General features: G+C 47.3%; 2 protein-coding genes across 4 annotated transcripts in view; one reads left to right on the forward strand and one right to left on the reverse strand.

Annotated features, from left to right (window-relative positions):
- Nucleotides 1-1,272, forward strand: part of LOC310636462 (alpha-2-macroglobulin-like) — a 103,717-nt gene extending 102,445 nt beyond the window's left edge. For all 3 annotated transcript variants that reach the window (XM_083356320.1, XM_083356318.1, XM_083356319.1), the window contains exon 37: nt 1,036-1,272. In XM_083356320.1, the coding sequence (XP_083212446.1) occupies nt 1,036-1,055 (20 nt within the window). In that variant the 3' untranslated portion in view covers nt 1,056-1,272. The remainder of the gene's footprint in view (nt 1-1,035) is intronic.
- Nucleotides 1,184-16,339, reverse strand: LOC310636492 (zinc finger protein with KRAB and SCAN domains 1-like). The gene is made up of 6 exons (XM_083356395.1): nt 15,007-16,339; nt 14,274-14,358; nt 13,017-13,099; nt 9,524-9,650; nt 2,777-6,071; nt 1,184-1,299 (listed from the first exon to the last, which is right to left on the reverse strand). Exons 1-5 carry the CDS (start codon nt 15,817-15,819, stop codon nt 5,107-5,109), a joined length of 2,073 nt encoding a protein of 690 aa, XP_083212521.1. The 5' UTR covers nt 15,820-16,339; the 3' UTR covers nt 1,184-1,299; nt 2,777-5,106.
- Nucleotides 16,340-16,650: the final 311 nt, after the last annotated feature.

Genomic DNA, 16,650 nt, shown 5'->3' on the forward strand with positions numbered 1-16,650 from the left:
TTTACATTTTTATTCTATTGAATAGAATATTATCCCAAAAATCTTTTCTTCGGCTTTAGACCAGCGGTCTCCCAACTTGGTAACTTTACAACTTGTGGACTTCCATTCCCAGAATTCCTCCAGCCATCCTCAACCTCAACGGTTTTTAACATGTGAGGACTTGAATTCCCCAGCCAGCAGAAGTTCACACTTTTTAAAGTTGCCGAGGTGGAGAAACATTGCTTTAGCATTGTCTGCGTCTTTGAAATCTGTTTGCTTCGAAAGGTGTTCAGAAAAGCATGTAGAAGTATGAATTCACCGAATAGCAAAAGCATTTAAGACTTTTGTACTGCTTCACAGTGCTTTACAGCCCTCTCTAAGCGGTTTAAAGAGTTAGCATATTACCCCCCAACAATATGGGTCTTCATTTTACCGACCTCGGAAGGATGGACAGACTGAGTCAACTTTGAGCCTGTGAGAATTAAACCTGCTGAACTGCTGGCAGTTGGCAGTCAGCAGAGGTAGCCTGCAGTACTGCATTCTGACCACTGCACCACCACAGCACCCTAATTTACTTTGAACATGGCTCATGTGTCAGGTTTACAAGTTATTGTTCGTAATTTACATTAGTAAGTGAAGCTAGCCTGTGTTTTTATTCAAGAACTACACTTAAACCAGGTCCTAGTGCAATGCATAACCTCAACAATTAGAAGGGGTGGATGGACTAATTCAGCTCCTTCCTGCAATTGTAACAACCTGCTGGTGTTCAAATGTGTTGGACTTCAGTTTCTTTCGTCAATATGCCACGCTAGCTGAGCAGGACACGTTTTTGTCCAATGTAACAAAAGGTTTTAATTATAGGCACCCCCATCCAATTTCTGTTTAACTAGTCCAGCAAGAGGGATGTGAACTTCACCTCAAATGATAAATCATCGTAAAAGGAGAAGCCAGTTTTGGCTTGGAGAAAAGGTCCAACACCCAAATTTCTTTGTCCACCTTTGGTTGAATGCTTGGCTTAGTTAGCTGAACTTTTGATGGGTCTTTTCTCTCCCACAGCTAAGTTTGGGAACGCATGAAGAACAGAGCTGCCCTCCACCGTCTCCCAGTCAGTCCCAATGATGCTTTCCTACCCAACCTGATCAGAAAACAACAGGCAGAAGACGGCCACCCTAAGACCCAAGAAGAATCAGGTTGCCCTCTCGGCGCCGCCCTTCATTCACTACTTTATGAGGCCCAAGGAATTAGAGACACACCACCGGCTTCACCTTCTCTCCAGCTGGGTCTGGAAAAACCAACCTCTGGCATTTGCTGTTGTCTCCTCTGGGGTTGGGGGTGGAAAGAACGAAACAAATAAATAAATGCATGGATTTCATCAGCTGTGCTTCAAGTCCATCTCTCATGTGGGTTTCCCTAATAGAAAAAGGCTTGCTGTGAGTGAAAATGCAACAACCGCTCTAGAGGGCCTGGAGAAGATTGTTCAAACTGATTGGAATTTGACGGCTTGTAAAATCCGTTTTGTTCCAATGGGGATCCTCAAACCCAAAACTCTGGGTCCTGACTGGGTAAAAACGGAGGAAGTGGTAGACCAGGCTCAAGAGTCACCGAAAGTAGTTCACCTGGATATGCCTATGGAGATTCTCAATCATCCAGGTCCTAGTTCTTCCAAAGATGCTTTTTTCACGAGGGGATTGGACTTTTTCCTTTTAAGACGTTTCGCTTCTCATCCAAGAACCTTCTTCAACTCTTCGGCTTCTTGGATGAGAAGCAGAAAGTCTTCAAAGAAAAACAAGAAAATCCAGTTGCCTCGTGAAAAAAGAACCTTTGGATCACCTGGATAGTTTCCACCTTGCGGGTTACCCAAGGACCTGTGAGCAAGCTACTATGATTACTTAAAGGTAAAGGTAAAGGTTCCCCCGCACATGCGTGCTAGTCGTTTCCAACTCTAGGGGCCGGTGCTCATCTCCGTTTCAAGAGCCAGCGCTTGTCCGAAGACATCTCCGCGGTCATGTGGCCGGCATGACTAGACGCCAGAGGCGCACGGAACGCTGTTACCTTCCCACCATAGCGGTCCCTATTTTTCTACTTGCATTTTTACGTGCTTTCGAACTGCTAGGTTGGCAGAAGCTGGGACGAGTAACAGGCGCTCACTCTGTTACGCGGCACTCGGGATTCGACCCGCCAAACTGCCGACCTTCTGATCGACAAGCTCAGTGTCCTAACCCACTGAGCCACCGCGTCCCTTTCAGGGTTTCATCACCTTGGCAATTTTCAATGCCCAGAATTGCCCAGCCGGCAACTTCAGCAGGGGTTCAACCCACAAGTTAAAGCTTGCCGGCTGGGGAAGTCTGTGAATTCAAGTTCTCACGTCAAAGTTGCTAAGGTTGGGAAAGATTGATCCAAGCCAAGAAAAATCCTCTTTTCTACTGCCTGCTAGATGCCATGGAAGAAGAAGGAAAAAAAAGCACACCATCTCTGTTTCAACAAGTTTTGGAAATCTGGTGTCTTACTGACATTTTTAGGCTCCTTCCTTCCTGTCCACCAATCAGTGTATCTATGTGTTGTGTATGTGTGTGTGTGTGTGTGTGTGTGTGTGTGTAGTGTGAGGGTATGAGAACTGACACCCAAAGTTTCTGGAGGGCAACACGTTCATTGTCTCACGCTTCCAGATTGCCCCTTTTTTTAACGTCCTCCACAGTTAAGAACTGCTTGCATAGAAAAGGCAAATGAAATTTTGCTTAAATTCAAAGATTAGGAGGTCCGGCTCTTGACAACAGAAAAAAACTACCAGTAAACTCACCGTTTTCTGTCTGTTCCCATCACCTCACCTCTCCCGTTGTACAAAAGCAGCGATAACCGCAAAATCAGGAATTCAAGCCAAAGAAGGCGAAAGGGAAAAAAAACACAGGGAACACCAGGAAAATTCTGAGGATAGAGGGTAACTGTAGAAAGTGAATTCATTCATTTATTTAAAGGACAAACCTGTCACTCGTGTATTATAAGCCTGGGTGATTCACAAAAGCAGCCAAAAAAAAAAAACCCCTCCCCGCACTTTGAAAAAAACCTACCCACACAAGTTTCGGTGTCCCAAAATATATACTCCTCCAGGCATAAACATCTAGATTTACTGGGCTCCAGCCTCTCCCTGACCCCAATGTTTGGGGTATTAGAAAATCAGAGAAAGTTGTTTCAACTTGCATTTAACAAGATGGCAGGAAGGAGAGACGGAAAATGATTAACTTGCTGGCAGCTTTTTTGCAAAACTACTAAGACTTATCGGCTCCAGAAGTTGCTTACTGGTGCTTTATGGCATAATGCTTTTTTTAAAAAAAAAAATTATCGTAAACATAATACGGTTGGTAGAGGTATGTAATTGTTTTGAATTTCAAAAACGGGCTTTGAAAAGCAGAGTTTAAATTCAGTCTCTGACTACAGCTCTTTAAAGTAGCTTTTTGTGGGCCGTGCCAGGGAAAAGATGCAGCTGCTTTAAAGAGCTGCAGACCTAGGTTCTCTTTACTCTTCCACATCTCGGAAATATCTTTTCCAAATTATCTCTGAAATTCTTTATTGGGGGGGAGGGGGAAGGGAACTAAACCTAACGAGACACGAAGCCCTAATAGTTTATATTTAGGTGAATAACGTGGAAAATAGAGAGGGTTCTGTGAATGCATTGATCCTGGGGTATAAGAAGTACTTATCTGTACGAGAACGACTGGCAGAAGCGGGGGTGGAATCAAAAGAGGAATCAGCCTAGAATCTCTACATAGCTACGAGCAAAATCCAACCTACCAAAATAGCACTGTTAGTTGACTAGATTCCTGTGCATATATATGCATGAGCAATTAATCAGTTTAATTAGCCCTGGTCATTCAAGTCTCACATTACCCTTCACCTTGAGATGAAAACCCATAAAAACTAGGAAACCTGGGATTAAAGTTGACACAGGCAATATGGACCTTTCATAACCAAAGTTGGTTCAACCAATATGGACAATTCATCGGGGTAGACAAATAAACAAGGATATCCGGAGAGGTATTTTTCGAGGCAGCTTATTTTGATACGCCAAAATAATAATAATAATAAAAAAGTGACACTCTTGACTTACATTTTTAGCCAGACTTTCTCAATTTTGGCAGCTTCAAGAGCTGTGGACTTCAACTCCCAGAATGCCTGCTAGCTAGGGAAGTCTGAGAGTTGAAGTTCAGATGTCTTAAAAATTATTGAGATTGACAAATACCGCTTTAGGGCTAAGAGCATCTAAGCGTAGCTGGGATTAGGGTCACTTTTGAGTACGATCTATTTAAAGAAAGATACTTTTAAAACAATCCAGTCTGTTCCTGGTATTATTATTATTATTTATAATTTTTTTAAACATTCTCTGGATGCAAGGATTCTTTGTCTGGTTCTCATATTATTCTCCGACCTTGGCAACTTTCAAGACTTGTGGACTTCAACTCCCAGAATTCCTCAGCCAACAAGCATTCTGGAAGTAGAAGTCCACACATTTTTCAAGCTGCCAAAATAGCATGGCTGGCTGAGGAATTCTGGGAGTTGAATGAATGAACCTTTATTATCAAAGTACAACATGTGTACAGTGAGATCGCCTGAGCCGCCCTTTGTGCCCACCCCACCCCCAACTCACAGTGACAAAAAACCCGCCATCTTGTTACACCATGTGAGCTAATTGCACAACACACGGCCTTGCAAGTTAATCATACATAGAGTTATTTCCTGTTCAGGAGCCTGATAGCCCATGGATAGAAGCTGTTCTTCAGCCTGTTGGTATGGCTGGCTATACTCATGTATCTCCTACCTGACGGTAGGAGAGTAAAGAGGTACCGACCAGGGTGTGAGTCGTCCCTGAGAATTTTCCTTACTCTTCCAAGGCAGCGAGCCCTGGCGAGGTCATCCAGTGGTGTCAGGGGACAGCCCGCGATGTGCTGTGCTGTGCTGACCACCTTCTGTAATTTCTTCCCATCCGCGGCTGTCAGGCCAGCATGCCAAACCACAATACAGCGCGAGAGGACGCTCTCCATAGTAGACCGGTCCACAAGTCTTACAAGCTGTCAAAGTCGGAGACTCCTGTTTGACACCATTCGTGCATTTTTACACCCTGCGGATCCATTCTTATCATGTCTCCCCTGTGTGAATGGTCTGGTGCTTCTTCAAATTTCCCATCTGGCTGAAGTCTTTCCCGCACAAAGAACATTTGTACGGCCTCTCGCCTGTGTGAACCCTCTGATGCTTTTTTAAGTCTCCTCCCAGGTTGAAACCTTTCCCACACTGAGGGCATTTGTAGGGTCTCTCTCCCGTGTGAGTCCTTTGATGGTTCTTCAGAAGGACCGCCTGGATGAAGCACTTCCCGCACTGCGAGCATTGGTAGGGCTTCTCTCCAGTATGAATTCTCTGGTGGGTCTTTAAATTTCCCTTCTGGTTGAAGCATTTTCTGCAGTAAGGGCATTCATACGGTTGCTCGCCGGTGTGAATGCGCTGGTGATTCTTCAGATCCCCTTTCTGAGTGAAGCCTTTCCCACACTGAGGGCATTTGTTGATTCTCCCTTCCGTCCTGGGATCCCGAGTTCTGTTCAGAGGCTGCATAGAACTAAGATTCTTCCCGCTTTCAGCATCGCTACTTGGCTTCCAACCTTCCCAGAGGGTCGGAAAGATCTTCAAACTGCTCCCTTTCCCGTGTTCGGAGACTTCATAGCTTTGATTTGCGGTTAGGATTCTTTCTGGTTTATTGAAGCCCGAGTTTTGCGGCAGGTTTTCCTCTGACACAGGGCATATTTTGCATTCCTCCCTGGAACGCTCCGTTCCAAGTTCAAACCTGTAGCGATATTTCCGACCGTAACAGGAGAACGATGGCATTTTATCCCAAGTGGGCTTTGTTATACTTTCGAGGGCGGCAGCCGTACTGCTCCCAGCGTGCCGAGTGTGTTCATCCTGGGTTTGGGATTCACTTCTCCCCTCTGGTTTTTCCATGGCTGGTGCACCGTTCCCCGAATTGAGCCGTGGAAGGGCCTCTTGGGCTTCTTCTGGTTTCTTTTCTTCATCCTGAATATTCTCCACTTTCACCAAACTTCTCTTTCCATCACCTACGGCAACAAAGAAAATAATTTTTCTCCTGATCTGCCAACTCTTTTCCAGATTCCTATTCCGCCTAGTCACTGGCTTTTTTCTCGCGAATTTGTTCGTTAAATTCAGCCTGCCTGAGGGTATCTAGACCAGCCCCTCCTCATCAAGCTTCTGAACAACTAGATAAGCATAGCTTGACAAACACCGGGGAAATCAGGGAGATTCAGGCAGTTCAAATGAGCATAAAGATGTATCGCAAGTTTAAGCGCTCTACAAAAATCTGAGCTACTAACAGCCACGGGAAATGAACAGGGGAATAAGAGAGGCATTCAAGGTGGGCTAGACTTAGTGTTGTGATTCTGTGTCAGCCTGTGATTCTGGCAGCTGAGTCCAGGGAATCAGAGGAGGAGGAGGAGGGGCTTGGGGAGCCATCAGAGTCGGAGGAAGGCTCTGATGAGTTACAAGCCTTACAAAGTGAGGAAGAACCTGGCCCCTCCACTCGTGATCAAGCTGAAAGCCAGCTGTGCTGGAAGGTTGAGTCAGACTCAGAGGAAGCACAGCTGGAAGACCTCAGAGACGCACATAAATGCAGACAGGTCACACGAGTAAATCAGAGGGAGGCAATGGGGCGACTCCAGGGGAGAAGGAGAAAGCAGTGAGAAGCCACTCCTTGGGGGCTGCGTAACAAAAAGCGAATGTGTGGGCAGGGATGGTTGCTGGAGGCAACCATTTGCAAAGAACTTCTGTGTCAAGAGATCATGGTCTGTTTATTTTGCCTGAGAGTTATTTCCTGTTTTGGCTCGTGCTCCGTTTTGTTTGTGGACAAGGTCTGTAACTCAAAATAAAAAAGGGTTTATTTTTCCAGTCTACTGTTAAAAGAGAGGTTGCCTTGTGAAGTAACAAGGACTTACGTAGGCTGGGACAGAACACTTAAGATCTCTAAAGGACACGTAGAGACTCATGACTGATGACATGTTTGACCCCTCCCTTGGTCTCAGCCTTGTCATCTCCAATATTGCTCTTGGGAAGAGCATTTGGGGACATGTGAAAATCATACTACCCTGAGTGGAGGCACACTGGACTAGCATATAATGGAATCTGTCTGTTATTCTTTATAATATACATAGTCCTCGGCTTACAATCACAGTTGAGCCCAAATTTTCTGTTGCTAAGGAAGCATCTCAAGTCTTTTTTTTTCACCAGGCAACTGGACTTTCTGGTTTAGCTATGACCTGGATGACTGAGAATCTCCATAGACCAGGGGTCCACAACCCCCGATCCGTGGACCAGTACCGGACCGCGGCATGCCAGCAACCGGTCCGCACAAACAAGCAAAGCCCCACCCGCAGGATGCAGTCAGCACACAAAACCACCCCCTCTCTGGTCCGCGGAAAAACCTCTCTCCACGGAACTGGTCTCTGGCGCCCAAAAGATTGGGGACCCTCTGCCAGAGACCGTTGTCATGGTTCCGACAGATGAAACTCTTCAAAAGAACTTCGAGGCATTGTTTTACCTTAAAGAACCTTTTATTCGAGTAGCAGAATATCGGCGCTTAGATAATCGAAGCCAAAAACTGAATTCCCCTCCCCTGGGCACACAGTACCAAAGCACAATTCCCTCCTCCAATTTACAGTCATAAATCACATTCCCCAATTAGCTTGAAGCGCTGACTTCCTCTCCAGCTCTCTAGCCCGCCAATTCTTTGTTAGCTCTGGGCTCAATAACCTTGATTCTCACACTAGGTTCAGTGTTGTTATGTCTAGCTGGACTCTCATTCACATCCCCCCCGCCTCCAGGCATCATCTTACTCTAAAAGCTAAAGGAAGAAAATGGCTATATTTCTATCTGTTGTCAAGGCAAAAACATCTGATGTTAGCAGTGTTGACAACAGTTGCTAAGAAAGACAACTGAGTTTTGCCCCATTTTACGACCTTTCTTGCCACGGTCATTAAGTGAATCGCTGCAGATGTTAAGTTAGCTACACGGTTATTAAGCGAATCTGGGCTTCCCCATGGACTTTGCTTGTCAGAAGGTCGCAAAAAAGGGGGTCACGTCACCCCAAGACGCTGCAACCGTCCTAAATAAATTCCAGTTGCCAAGTGTTCAAATTCTGATCCCACGACCGTGGGGATGCTGCAATGGTCATGTGAAAACTGGTCATCCGTCACTTTTTGGAGTGCTATTTTAACTCAGAATGGTCACTAAAGAATTGTAGATCCAGGATTATCTGTAGAATTTCTATTTCCTGGCAAAATTCACCCAACTGCAAATAATAGGTTCGCTTAACGACAATGATGTTCACCGTGCCATTCACTTATCAACCACCACAAAACAGATTGTAAAATCAGGCCCAGTCACGTGATAGCCTGCTTAACAACCAACAAGACTTATAACCATAATTCCGGGCTCAATTACAGTCACAAGTCAAGGACTGCCTGTAGATCTGTACTACACATCTTCCCAAGGCAAATATGGGTGACACACACTTTTAAAAACGTAAGGACAAAAAATATAAGTACGGGTAGTCCTCGACTTACAACAGTTCATTTAGTAGCAGCCATTCAAAGTTACAGTGGCATCAAATAAAGGGAATTAGGACCCTTTTTCACACTTATGACCGTTGCAGCATCCTCATGGTCAGGGGTAAGCCACCTTGGCTCTTTTATGACTCGTGGACTTCAACTCCCAGAATTCCTGAGCCAGCCATGCTGAGGGGAAAGGGAGAGGTTTCCAAGTTGAGCCATGCTGGCTCAGGAATTCTGGGAGTTGAAGTCCACGAGTCATAAAAGAGCCAAGGTTTAATTTTAATTTTAATTTAATTTAATTTAATAATATTTCTATACCTGAGGACTCAGGGCGGTTCACAGGGCAAGAATAAAATACAAAGTTACAAATATTAAAAGGAAATTAAATAATTGCCCGATTTTAAAACAGTTGATATATTACAATTATAAAACCCCAAAAATAATATTAAGAATACAAGAATAAAAAACCCCACCCCTGCTCATGGTCATGCGATCAGAATTCAGACGCCTGGCAACCGACTCGTATTTATGACGGTTGCCGTATCCTAGGGTCACGTGCTCCCCTTTTGCTGCCTTCTGACAGGCCACGTCAATGGGGAAAGCCAGATTTGCTTAACGACCGGGTTACTAACTTAACAACTGCAGTGATTCACTTAACAACCATGGCAAGAAAGGTCGTAAAATGGGGCAAAACTCACTTAACAAATGCCTTGCTTAGCCACAGAAATTTTGGGCTCAATTGTGGTCGTATGTCGAGGATTACCTGTATAACAAACGGGCAAGCAGAATGGCAACCGAGGGAACATCCGTCCAATAACAGCTCATAGGGTTGACCAATCTCCTAACTTTTATGCTTGGGGAAACAAGAGACGTCCGAACAGGCTATGACTCTTGAGCCAGTTGGATCAGGTGAAGCTTCTCAGATTTTCTGAGGAGAAAATTCTTACCAAAACCTCCAGCGTTTCCACTGTCCTCTTGGAGAACTTTCCAAGTGAAGGTCCCTTGGCTCGGCTGGGTGAGGTGCCGCTTGACGATCTGCAAACACGCAACCGTTTTGGGATGTTCTGTAGAACTCTGCGGTAGGAAAAAACATACAGGTCATCCTCGACTTGCGCTCATAATGGGAGTCTGCCCATTACAGTTGTTAAGCCATAAAGGTCATAAAACAGGTCAGGCACGCAAATCCACTGCTCACTACTAGGGAGCAGTTTTGCCGAGCACCCAAAGCATGATCGTGCGAAGGGGAGGGGTGACCACTGGAACTTTGGATCCAGATCCTAAGTCCTCTGTCTCAGATAGGTCAGGGGTGGGGAATCTTGACTATTTTATGACTTGTGGACTTCAACTCCCAGAATTCCTGAGCCAGGCATAAAAGAGCCAAGTTTCCCCACCCCTGTCCTAGACCAACCTCTCCATCGCTTTTCTTAAACAGGGCAACTTTAAGATACGTGGACTTCAATCCCCAGAATTCCCCAGCCAGCATGGCTGGCTCAGGAATTCTGGGAGTTGAAGTCCACCAGTCATAAAAGAACCAGGATTCCCCACCCCTGTCCTAGACCAACATCTCCATCGCTTTTCTTAACTAGGGCAACTTTTAAGATGCATGGACTTCAATTCCCAGAATTCCCCAGCCAGCATGGCTGGCTCAGGAATTCTGGGAGTTGAAGTCCAGAAGTCATAAAAGAGCCAAGGTTCCCCACCCCTGAGATAGGCCATAACTTAAGCATGGCTGGCTCAGGAATTCTGGGAGTTGAAGTCCACAAGTCATAAAAGAACCAAGATTCCCCACCCCTGTCCTAGACCAGGGGTCGGCAACCTAAAAAAGAAAAAGAGCCACTGGGAACCGGTTCCATCACAAATTAAAAAAAGAGGGAGCCGCGTGCGTGTGTCCATGCACGCGCATGCGCAAAAAGGTTTTTTGCGCATGCGCGGACGCACGCGGCTGCCATTTTTTAAAAAATGAGATGGAACCGGTTCCCGGTTGCCCGATGGCGACGGCCCGTCTGCAAAGCTGCCGCTTTCGGCAGCTTTGCAGACGGGCCGTGGCAGCTTCCTCAAAGAGCGGCGCCCCTGCCCATTCCGAGAGGTGCGCGCGCACCTCTCCGAACGACCGGAGGTGCGCGCGTACCTCCGCGCGAATGGGCAGCGGTGCCGCTTTCAGGAAGCCCGCCGCGGCCCGTCTGTGAAGCTGCCGAAAGCGGCAGCTTAGCAGACGGGCCGCGGCAGCTTCCGCAAAGAGCGGTGCCCCTGCCCATTCCGAGAGGTGCGCGCGCACCTCTCTGAACGACCGGAGGTGCGCGCGTACCTCCGCGCGAATGGGCAGCGGTGCCGCTCTTTCAGGAAGCCCGCCGCGGCCCGTCTGTGAAGCTGCCGAAAGCGGCAGCTTAGCAGACGGGCCGCGGCAGCTTCCGCAAAGAGCGGCGCCCCTGCCCATTCCGAGAGGTGCGCGCGCACCTCCGGTCGTTCGGAGAGGTGCGTGCGCACCTCTCGGAATGGGCAGGGGCGCCGCTGTTTGCGGAAGCTGCCGCGGCCCGTCTGTTAAGCTGCCGCTTTCGGCAGCTTCACAGACGGGCCGCGGCAGCTTCCTCAAAGAGCGGCACCGCTGCCCATTCGCGCGGAGGTACGCGCGCACCTCTCCAAAGGTTTGGGGAGGTGCGCGCGCACCTCCGCCCATTCGGGGAGGTGCGCGTGCACCTCTCCAAACGGGCGGTGCCACTCTCCATTTGGAGAGGTGCGCGCGCACCACTGCCCGTTGGAAGAGGTGCGCGCGCACCGGGCGGCTGGGAGCCGCAAGACCAACATCTCCATCGCTTTTCTTAACTAGGGCAACTTTTAGGATGCATGGACTTCAATTCCTAGAATTCCCCAGCCAGCATGGCTGGCTCAGGAATTCTGGGAGTTGAAGTCCAGAAGTCATAAAAGAGCCAAGGTTCCCCACCCCTGAGATAGGCCATAACTTAAGCATGGCTGGCTCAGGAATTCTGGGAGTTGAAGTCCACAAGTCATAAAAGAACCAAGATTCCCCACCCCTGTCCTAGACCAACATCTCCATCGCTTTTCTTAACTAGGGCAACTTTTAAGATGCATGGACTTCAATTCCCAGAATTCCCCAGCCAGCATGGCTGGCTCAGGAATTCTGGGAGTTGAAGTCCAGAAGTAATAAAAGAGCCAAGGTTCCCCACTCCTGAGATAGGCCATAACTTAAGCAGCCGGTGGTAAATCAAGGACTGTCTGTAGTTCTTTACCTATAATGGACAACCCAAGAAGCAAGATTCACAGTTTTGTTAACTGGGTTTAATGGCAGAAGGGAAAAAGGGAGTAGGTATGGGGTATAGAATTTTGGAAACCCAATAAGCAAGACTTCAAATCCTCACTGATGAGTGATGGGGGGTGAGGTGTTACCCCCCATCCATAGGGCTCGCAACTTGGGCGTCCTCTTGGACTCACGGCTCAATTTTGAAGATCATATAGGAGCCATGACCAGGGGGGCTTTTGCCCAGCTTCGTCTGGTGTGCCAGTTGCGGCCCTATCTGGACCAAGATGGCCTACGCACAGTCACCCATGCGCTCATGACCTCCCGGCTAGACTACTGCAACGCTCTCTACATGGGGCTGCCCTTGAGGACCACTCGGAGGCTTCAACTGGTGCAGAATGCAGCTGCACGAGTTGTTATGGGAGTTTCCCGATACTCCTGTGTAACACCTCTTCTCCGTGAGCTGCATTGGCTTCCGGTTGCCCTCCGGGTGAGATTCAAGGTGCTGGTAATGACCTATAAAGCTCTAAATGGCTTGGGTCCGGATTATCTAAGGGAACACCTGCTGCCGGCATCAACTTCCCATCATCGTGTGTGCTCCCACAGGGAGGGCCTTCTTAGGGTACCACCGGTTAAGGAATGCCGGAGGGTTATTCCCAGGGGAAGGCCGTTCTCTGTGGGCGCGCCGGCCCTTTGGAACCAACTTCCCACGGAGCTTAGGACTGCCCCCGACCTTCACTCATTTCGCAGGGACTTGAAAACCTGGTTTTTCAAGCTGTCTGGCCCAGACTGAGGGGTTTTAATTATTTAATTAAAGGGGTTTTAGTCTAAATTCAGGGATTTAATTTAATCTTAGTTTTAATTGATTTTAATTTTGTATGTGATGTATTTTAATTTTTTAATTTTTCCCTGCAAACCGCCCTGAGTCCTACGGGAATAGGGCGGTATATAAATTTAAATAATAAATAAATAAATAAATTTGTGAGTCAGGACTCTCTCCAAATATCCGAACATTTTTTTTCTTAGTTCACTTCACTTTTTTCATCAGGGAAGACTGAAACACTGACGTGCTCTTTATTTTGAGAAAGATGCAACTGCTTTCATGAGCTGCAGGTGGATCGTTCGCAATCCATTTCTTGTGTCCGCAAAGGGAACAATAGAAATGCATTAACGAGTTGGCTAATTACCTTTCTCTCACCATTTAGGGCCCTCGCTTGTCCTTCTGAAGAAAAAGATGAAGTAGCTTCATTGGGAGACTGGATTCCAAGGCCTGCAAGTGATGGAAAACAGAATTTAGAAGGCGAGTTGGCCCTTCAGTTTTGTTCAAAATGAAGACACAAAATATGACAAAGAGCTCTCATACACCGCTAGAAAAAAGGGATTTTTTTCCCAAAGGGAGACCAGCAGCTGAATGGGAAAAATTTGCTTTTCTGAAACTTAAAATTCTCTGTGGTCTTGTCTTCCTCCCTACCACAAAGGAATCTAACTAGTAAGTCTCTTACTATTTAATTTGATCCTTTCTTGCAATAAATATGAGGCATCTCTCTCTGTGTGTGTGTGTGTGTGTGTGTGTGTGTGTGTGCATACAGCTAGTCCTTGACTTACAACAGTTCACTGACCGTTTGAAGTTACAAAGGCACTGAAAAAAAAATAACCATTTTTCACACTTATGACTGTTGCAGCCACCAAATGGTCATGTGCAGCTGCTTGACAACTGACTCATATTTATGACGGTTGCAGTGTCCCGGGGTCATGTGATTATCTTTTGCGACTTTCTGACAAGCAAAGTCAATGGGGAAGCCAGATTGACTTAAGAACCGTGTTACTAATTTAACAGCTGCAGTGATTCACTTAGCAAATGTGGCAGGAAAAGTCATAAAATGGGGCAAAACAAATTTCTCACTTAGTGACCAAAATTTTGGGCTCCATTGCAGCCGTAAGTTGAGGACTACCTGTATGTATCTATGTATAGCAATAGCAATAGCATTTAGGCTTATATACCGCCCCATAGTGCTTTACAGCAATCTCTGGACAGCTTCCAATGTAAGCATTATTTGCATATTTACCTCAACAATCTGGGTCCTCATTTTATCGACTTAGGAAGGATGGAATGGTGAGTCAACCTTGAGTTGGTCAGAATTGAACTCTAGACTGTGGGCAGAGTCAGCCTGCAATACTGCATTCTAACCACTGCGCTACCACTGTAATTAGAATTGTTTTGATGAAGTTTTGTCTATCAGCTCACAAGCTTTATCCAAGGAGAAATAAACGCCAGTGGAAAATAAAAACAGAACAACTTGCAAAAAATAAAAAATTCCACTTCTGCAAAAACAGAGGCGGGTTTGGTAAGTCAGAGATTGCTTTTCAAGAGGTCAATCAGAAACGACAGACTCCCATCCGACGCCCAGTGACTTCTGAGGCAGCCATTCTACGCTTCACATCACCTCTTTGACGGCCATCTTTAAAGCGTCTCCTCTCCGCCTCTTCGTGTAGCCCCAAGGACTCCGGGCGCTCCGCCTTTAAGGAGCTCTGAAAGAAGTAAGAATGGTCCAGTTCAGAACACAAGGACACGGCAGGGAAAGTAATGCCTTCAATCTTTTTTTTCCCCCAATAAACTGATTTTCGCCACGAAATGGAATATCTCAGCAGCTACATCACAACCTGTACTAAAAGATGTAGTCCTTGGCTTATGACTGAAATGAAACTTGCTCGTTATAGTCATACGTTGTGATGGTTGTAAAGTGGGTCATCACGTGACCGAGCTGATGTTAAGACATCAAGATAGAAATCAGGAGACTGTGAATTCTAGTCCGTCCTTCCTTCCTTCCTTCCTTCCTTCCTTCCTTCCTTCCTTCCTTCCTTCCTTCCTCCCTCCCTCCCTCCCTCCCTCCCTCTTTTTATTTATTAAATTTTTATGTCACCCATCTCCCCTACAAGGTGACTCTGGACGACCTTAGGCACAAAGCCAGCTGGATGACCTTGAGCCAGTCACTTTCTCTCAGCCCTAGGAAGGAGGCAATGGCAAACCACGCCAAGAAAACTGCAGGGACTTATCCAGGCAGTCCCCGAGAATCGGAAAAGACTAAACAGGGGGGGTGGGGGGGAAAGTAAAGGCTATCTTAATTTTCAGGTAGTAGGAACAAGTATTCATATAGATTAATAACTGGTACACATCACCTGCCACCTGCCTGGCTTGAAGTCTTGGTGGCTCCTCAGGGACTCTTCCACCAGGGCCACCGCCTGGGAACACGTGTCCGGTCCTCCTGCCCGGATCCAGCTCTGGAGATCCGATGGGAGGCTGGCCAGGAACTGCTCCAGGATCAGCAGCTCCAGGATCTGCTCCTTGCTGCGTCTCTCCGGCCTCAACCACTGGTGGCAAAGCTCCTGGAGCTGGCTGTGGATCCTCCGGGGGTCTTCCGTCTCCTGGCAGCAGAATTGTCTGAAGTGTTGGCGTTGCGCCTCCATCTTGATGGCTTCCTCTCTCAAAATGGCGGCCTTGACCTTCCTATAATCCTCTTGGTCTTTGGCATCCAGGCTCCGGAAGGCCTCTTCCACCCCTCCGCTCAGAGCCGGCCGGAGACGGGCCGTCCATTCTCCACAGGGCCACCGGCAGGCAGTGGCCACCTGCTCAAAGGAGGCCAGGAAGGCCTTAGGGTCTTCCCAGGGGGATGCCTCTGACGTCATCACGGGGTTTCCTCCCCTTCCAGAATGGAGCATCCCGAGGAACTCCTGCCACTGGGCCTCCCAGTGTTCTTCCGTCCCCCGCCCAGGTTCCGCTTTGATTTTTTGTGACGCTCCACATGCTGGCAGCTCCGTCATATCATATACAGAGGCTGAACCAGGCTGGTTGGCTTTCCCGCTCTGTCTTCTGTTTCCGCTTCCGCAAAGTGTTGCTCTTTCATCGCCGTTCCTCCCGGTTCTTTGCGCCGAGGCTCTACGGAGAGAGCATTTCAAGGGTCGATCAGTTTCGGCAGAGTATCTTGCAAACATTTTAACGGTGAAGAGATTGCACGGAGTTGGGAGGGGGAGGAAAAAAAGACCGTGGTTATTATTGAAGAACCTTTCTCAATCTTTTTTTTCTGAATAAAATGGGTAGACTCTTAAAAAACAAAAGTTCTTCCCACCCAGAGATTCGTCCCTTAATTACAAGATCATTCGATAACAATAGAAGCGAATATCCATCACTCACGGTTGAGCGGGGGAGTCCCTGGTGCTCTCTGAGCTTAATTGTTTACTTGCAGACGTTTCTTCACTCAACTAGGTCAGGGCTTTTCAACCTTTTCACCCGTTGTACCACTTTTAGGATATGGCAACATATCACCAGTCGCCTAGCATGGTGTCAAAAACGTGATGACCAAAAAAAAAAAAAAAAAAAGGGATGAAGTACAGATAGTCCTCGACTTACAACAGTTCGCTTAGTGACTGTTCGAAGTTACAATGGCACTGAAAAAAGTGCCCCCCAAACCACAGCCGAACAAGAAACCTGCCTGCCCGCCCGGCGACCCTCTTCCTCCTGTCTGAAGTTTTCATTGTTGTGAGCATTTCTGTTGAGGATTGGCAGCGGGGGTAGGGTGGGAGGGTGTTTGGTTTTTATTCCCCCCCCCCCTCGTGCTGGGTGGTTGCAGCAGGTTTTGGTCACTTCATATGATCCTGGGACACTGTGACCGTCATAAATATGAATCAGTTGCCAAGCATCTGAATCTAAATCACAAGACCCTGCAGATGCTGCAACATTCCAACTGATCGGCGCTTCTTCTGGGCTCAGCAGAAGCACCAGGATCAGTGCTGAGCTCCAGCTGGAACCTGGCACTGATCCTGGCG

This window comes from Vipera ursinii (assembly GCF_947247035.1).
Source record: "Vipera ursinii genome assembly, chromosome: 2".
NCBI lineage: Eukaryota > Metazoa > Chordata > Lepidosauria > Squamata > Viperidae > Vipera > Vipera ursinii.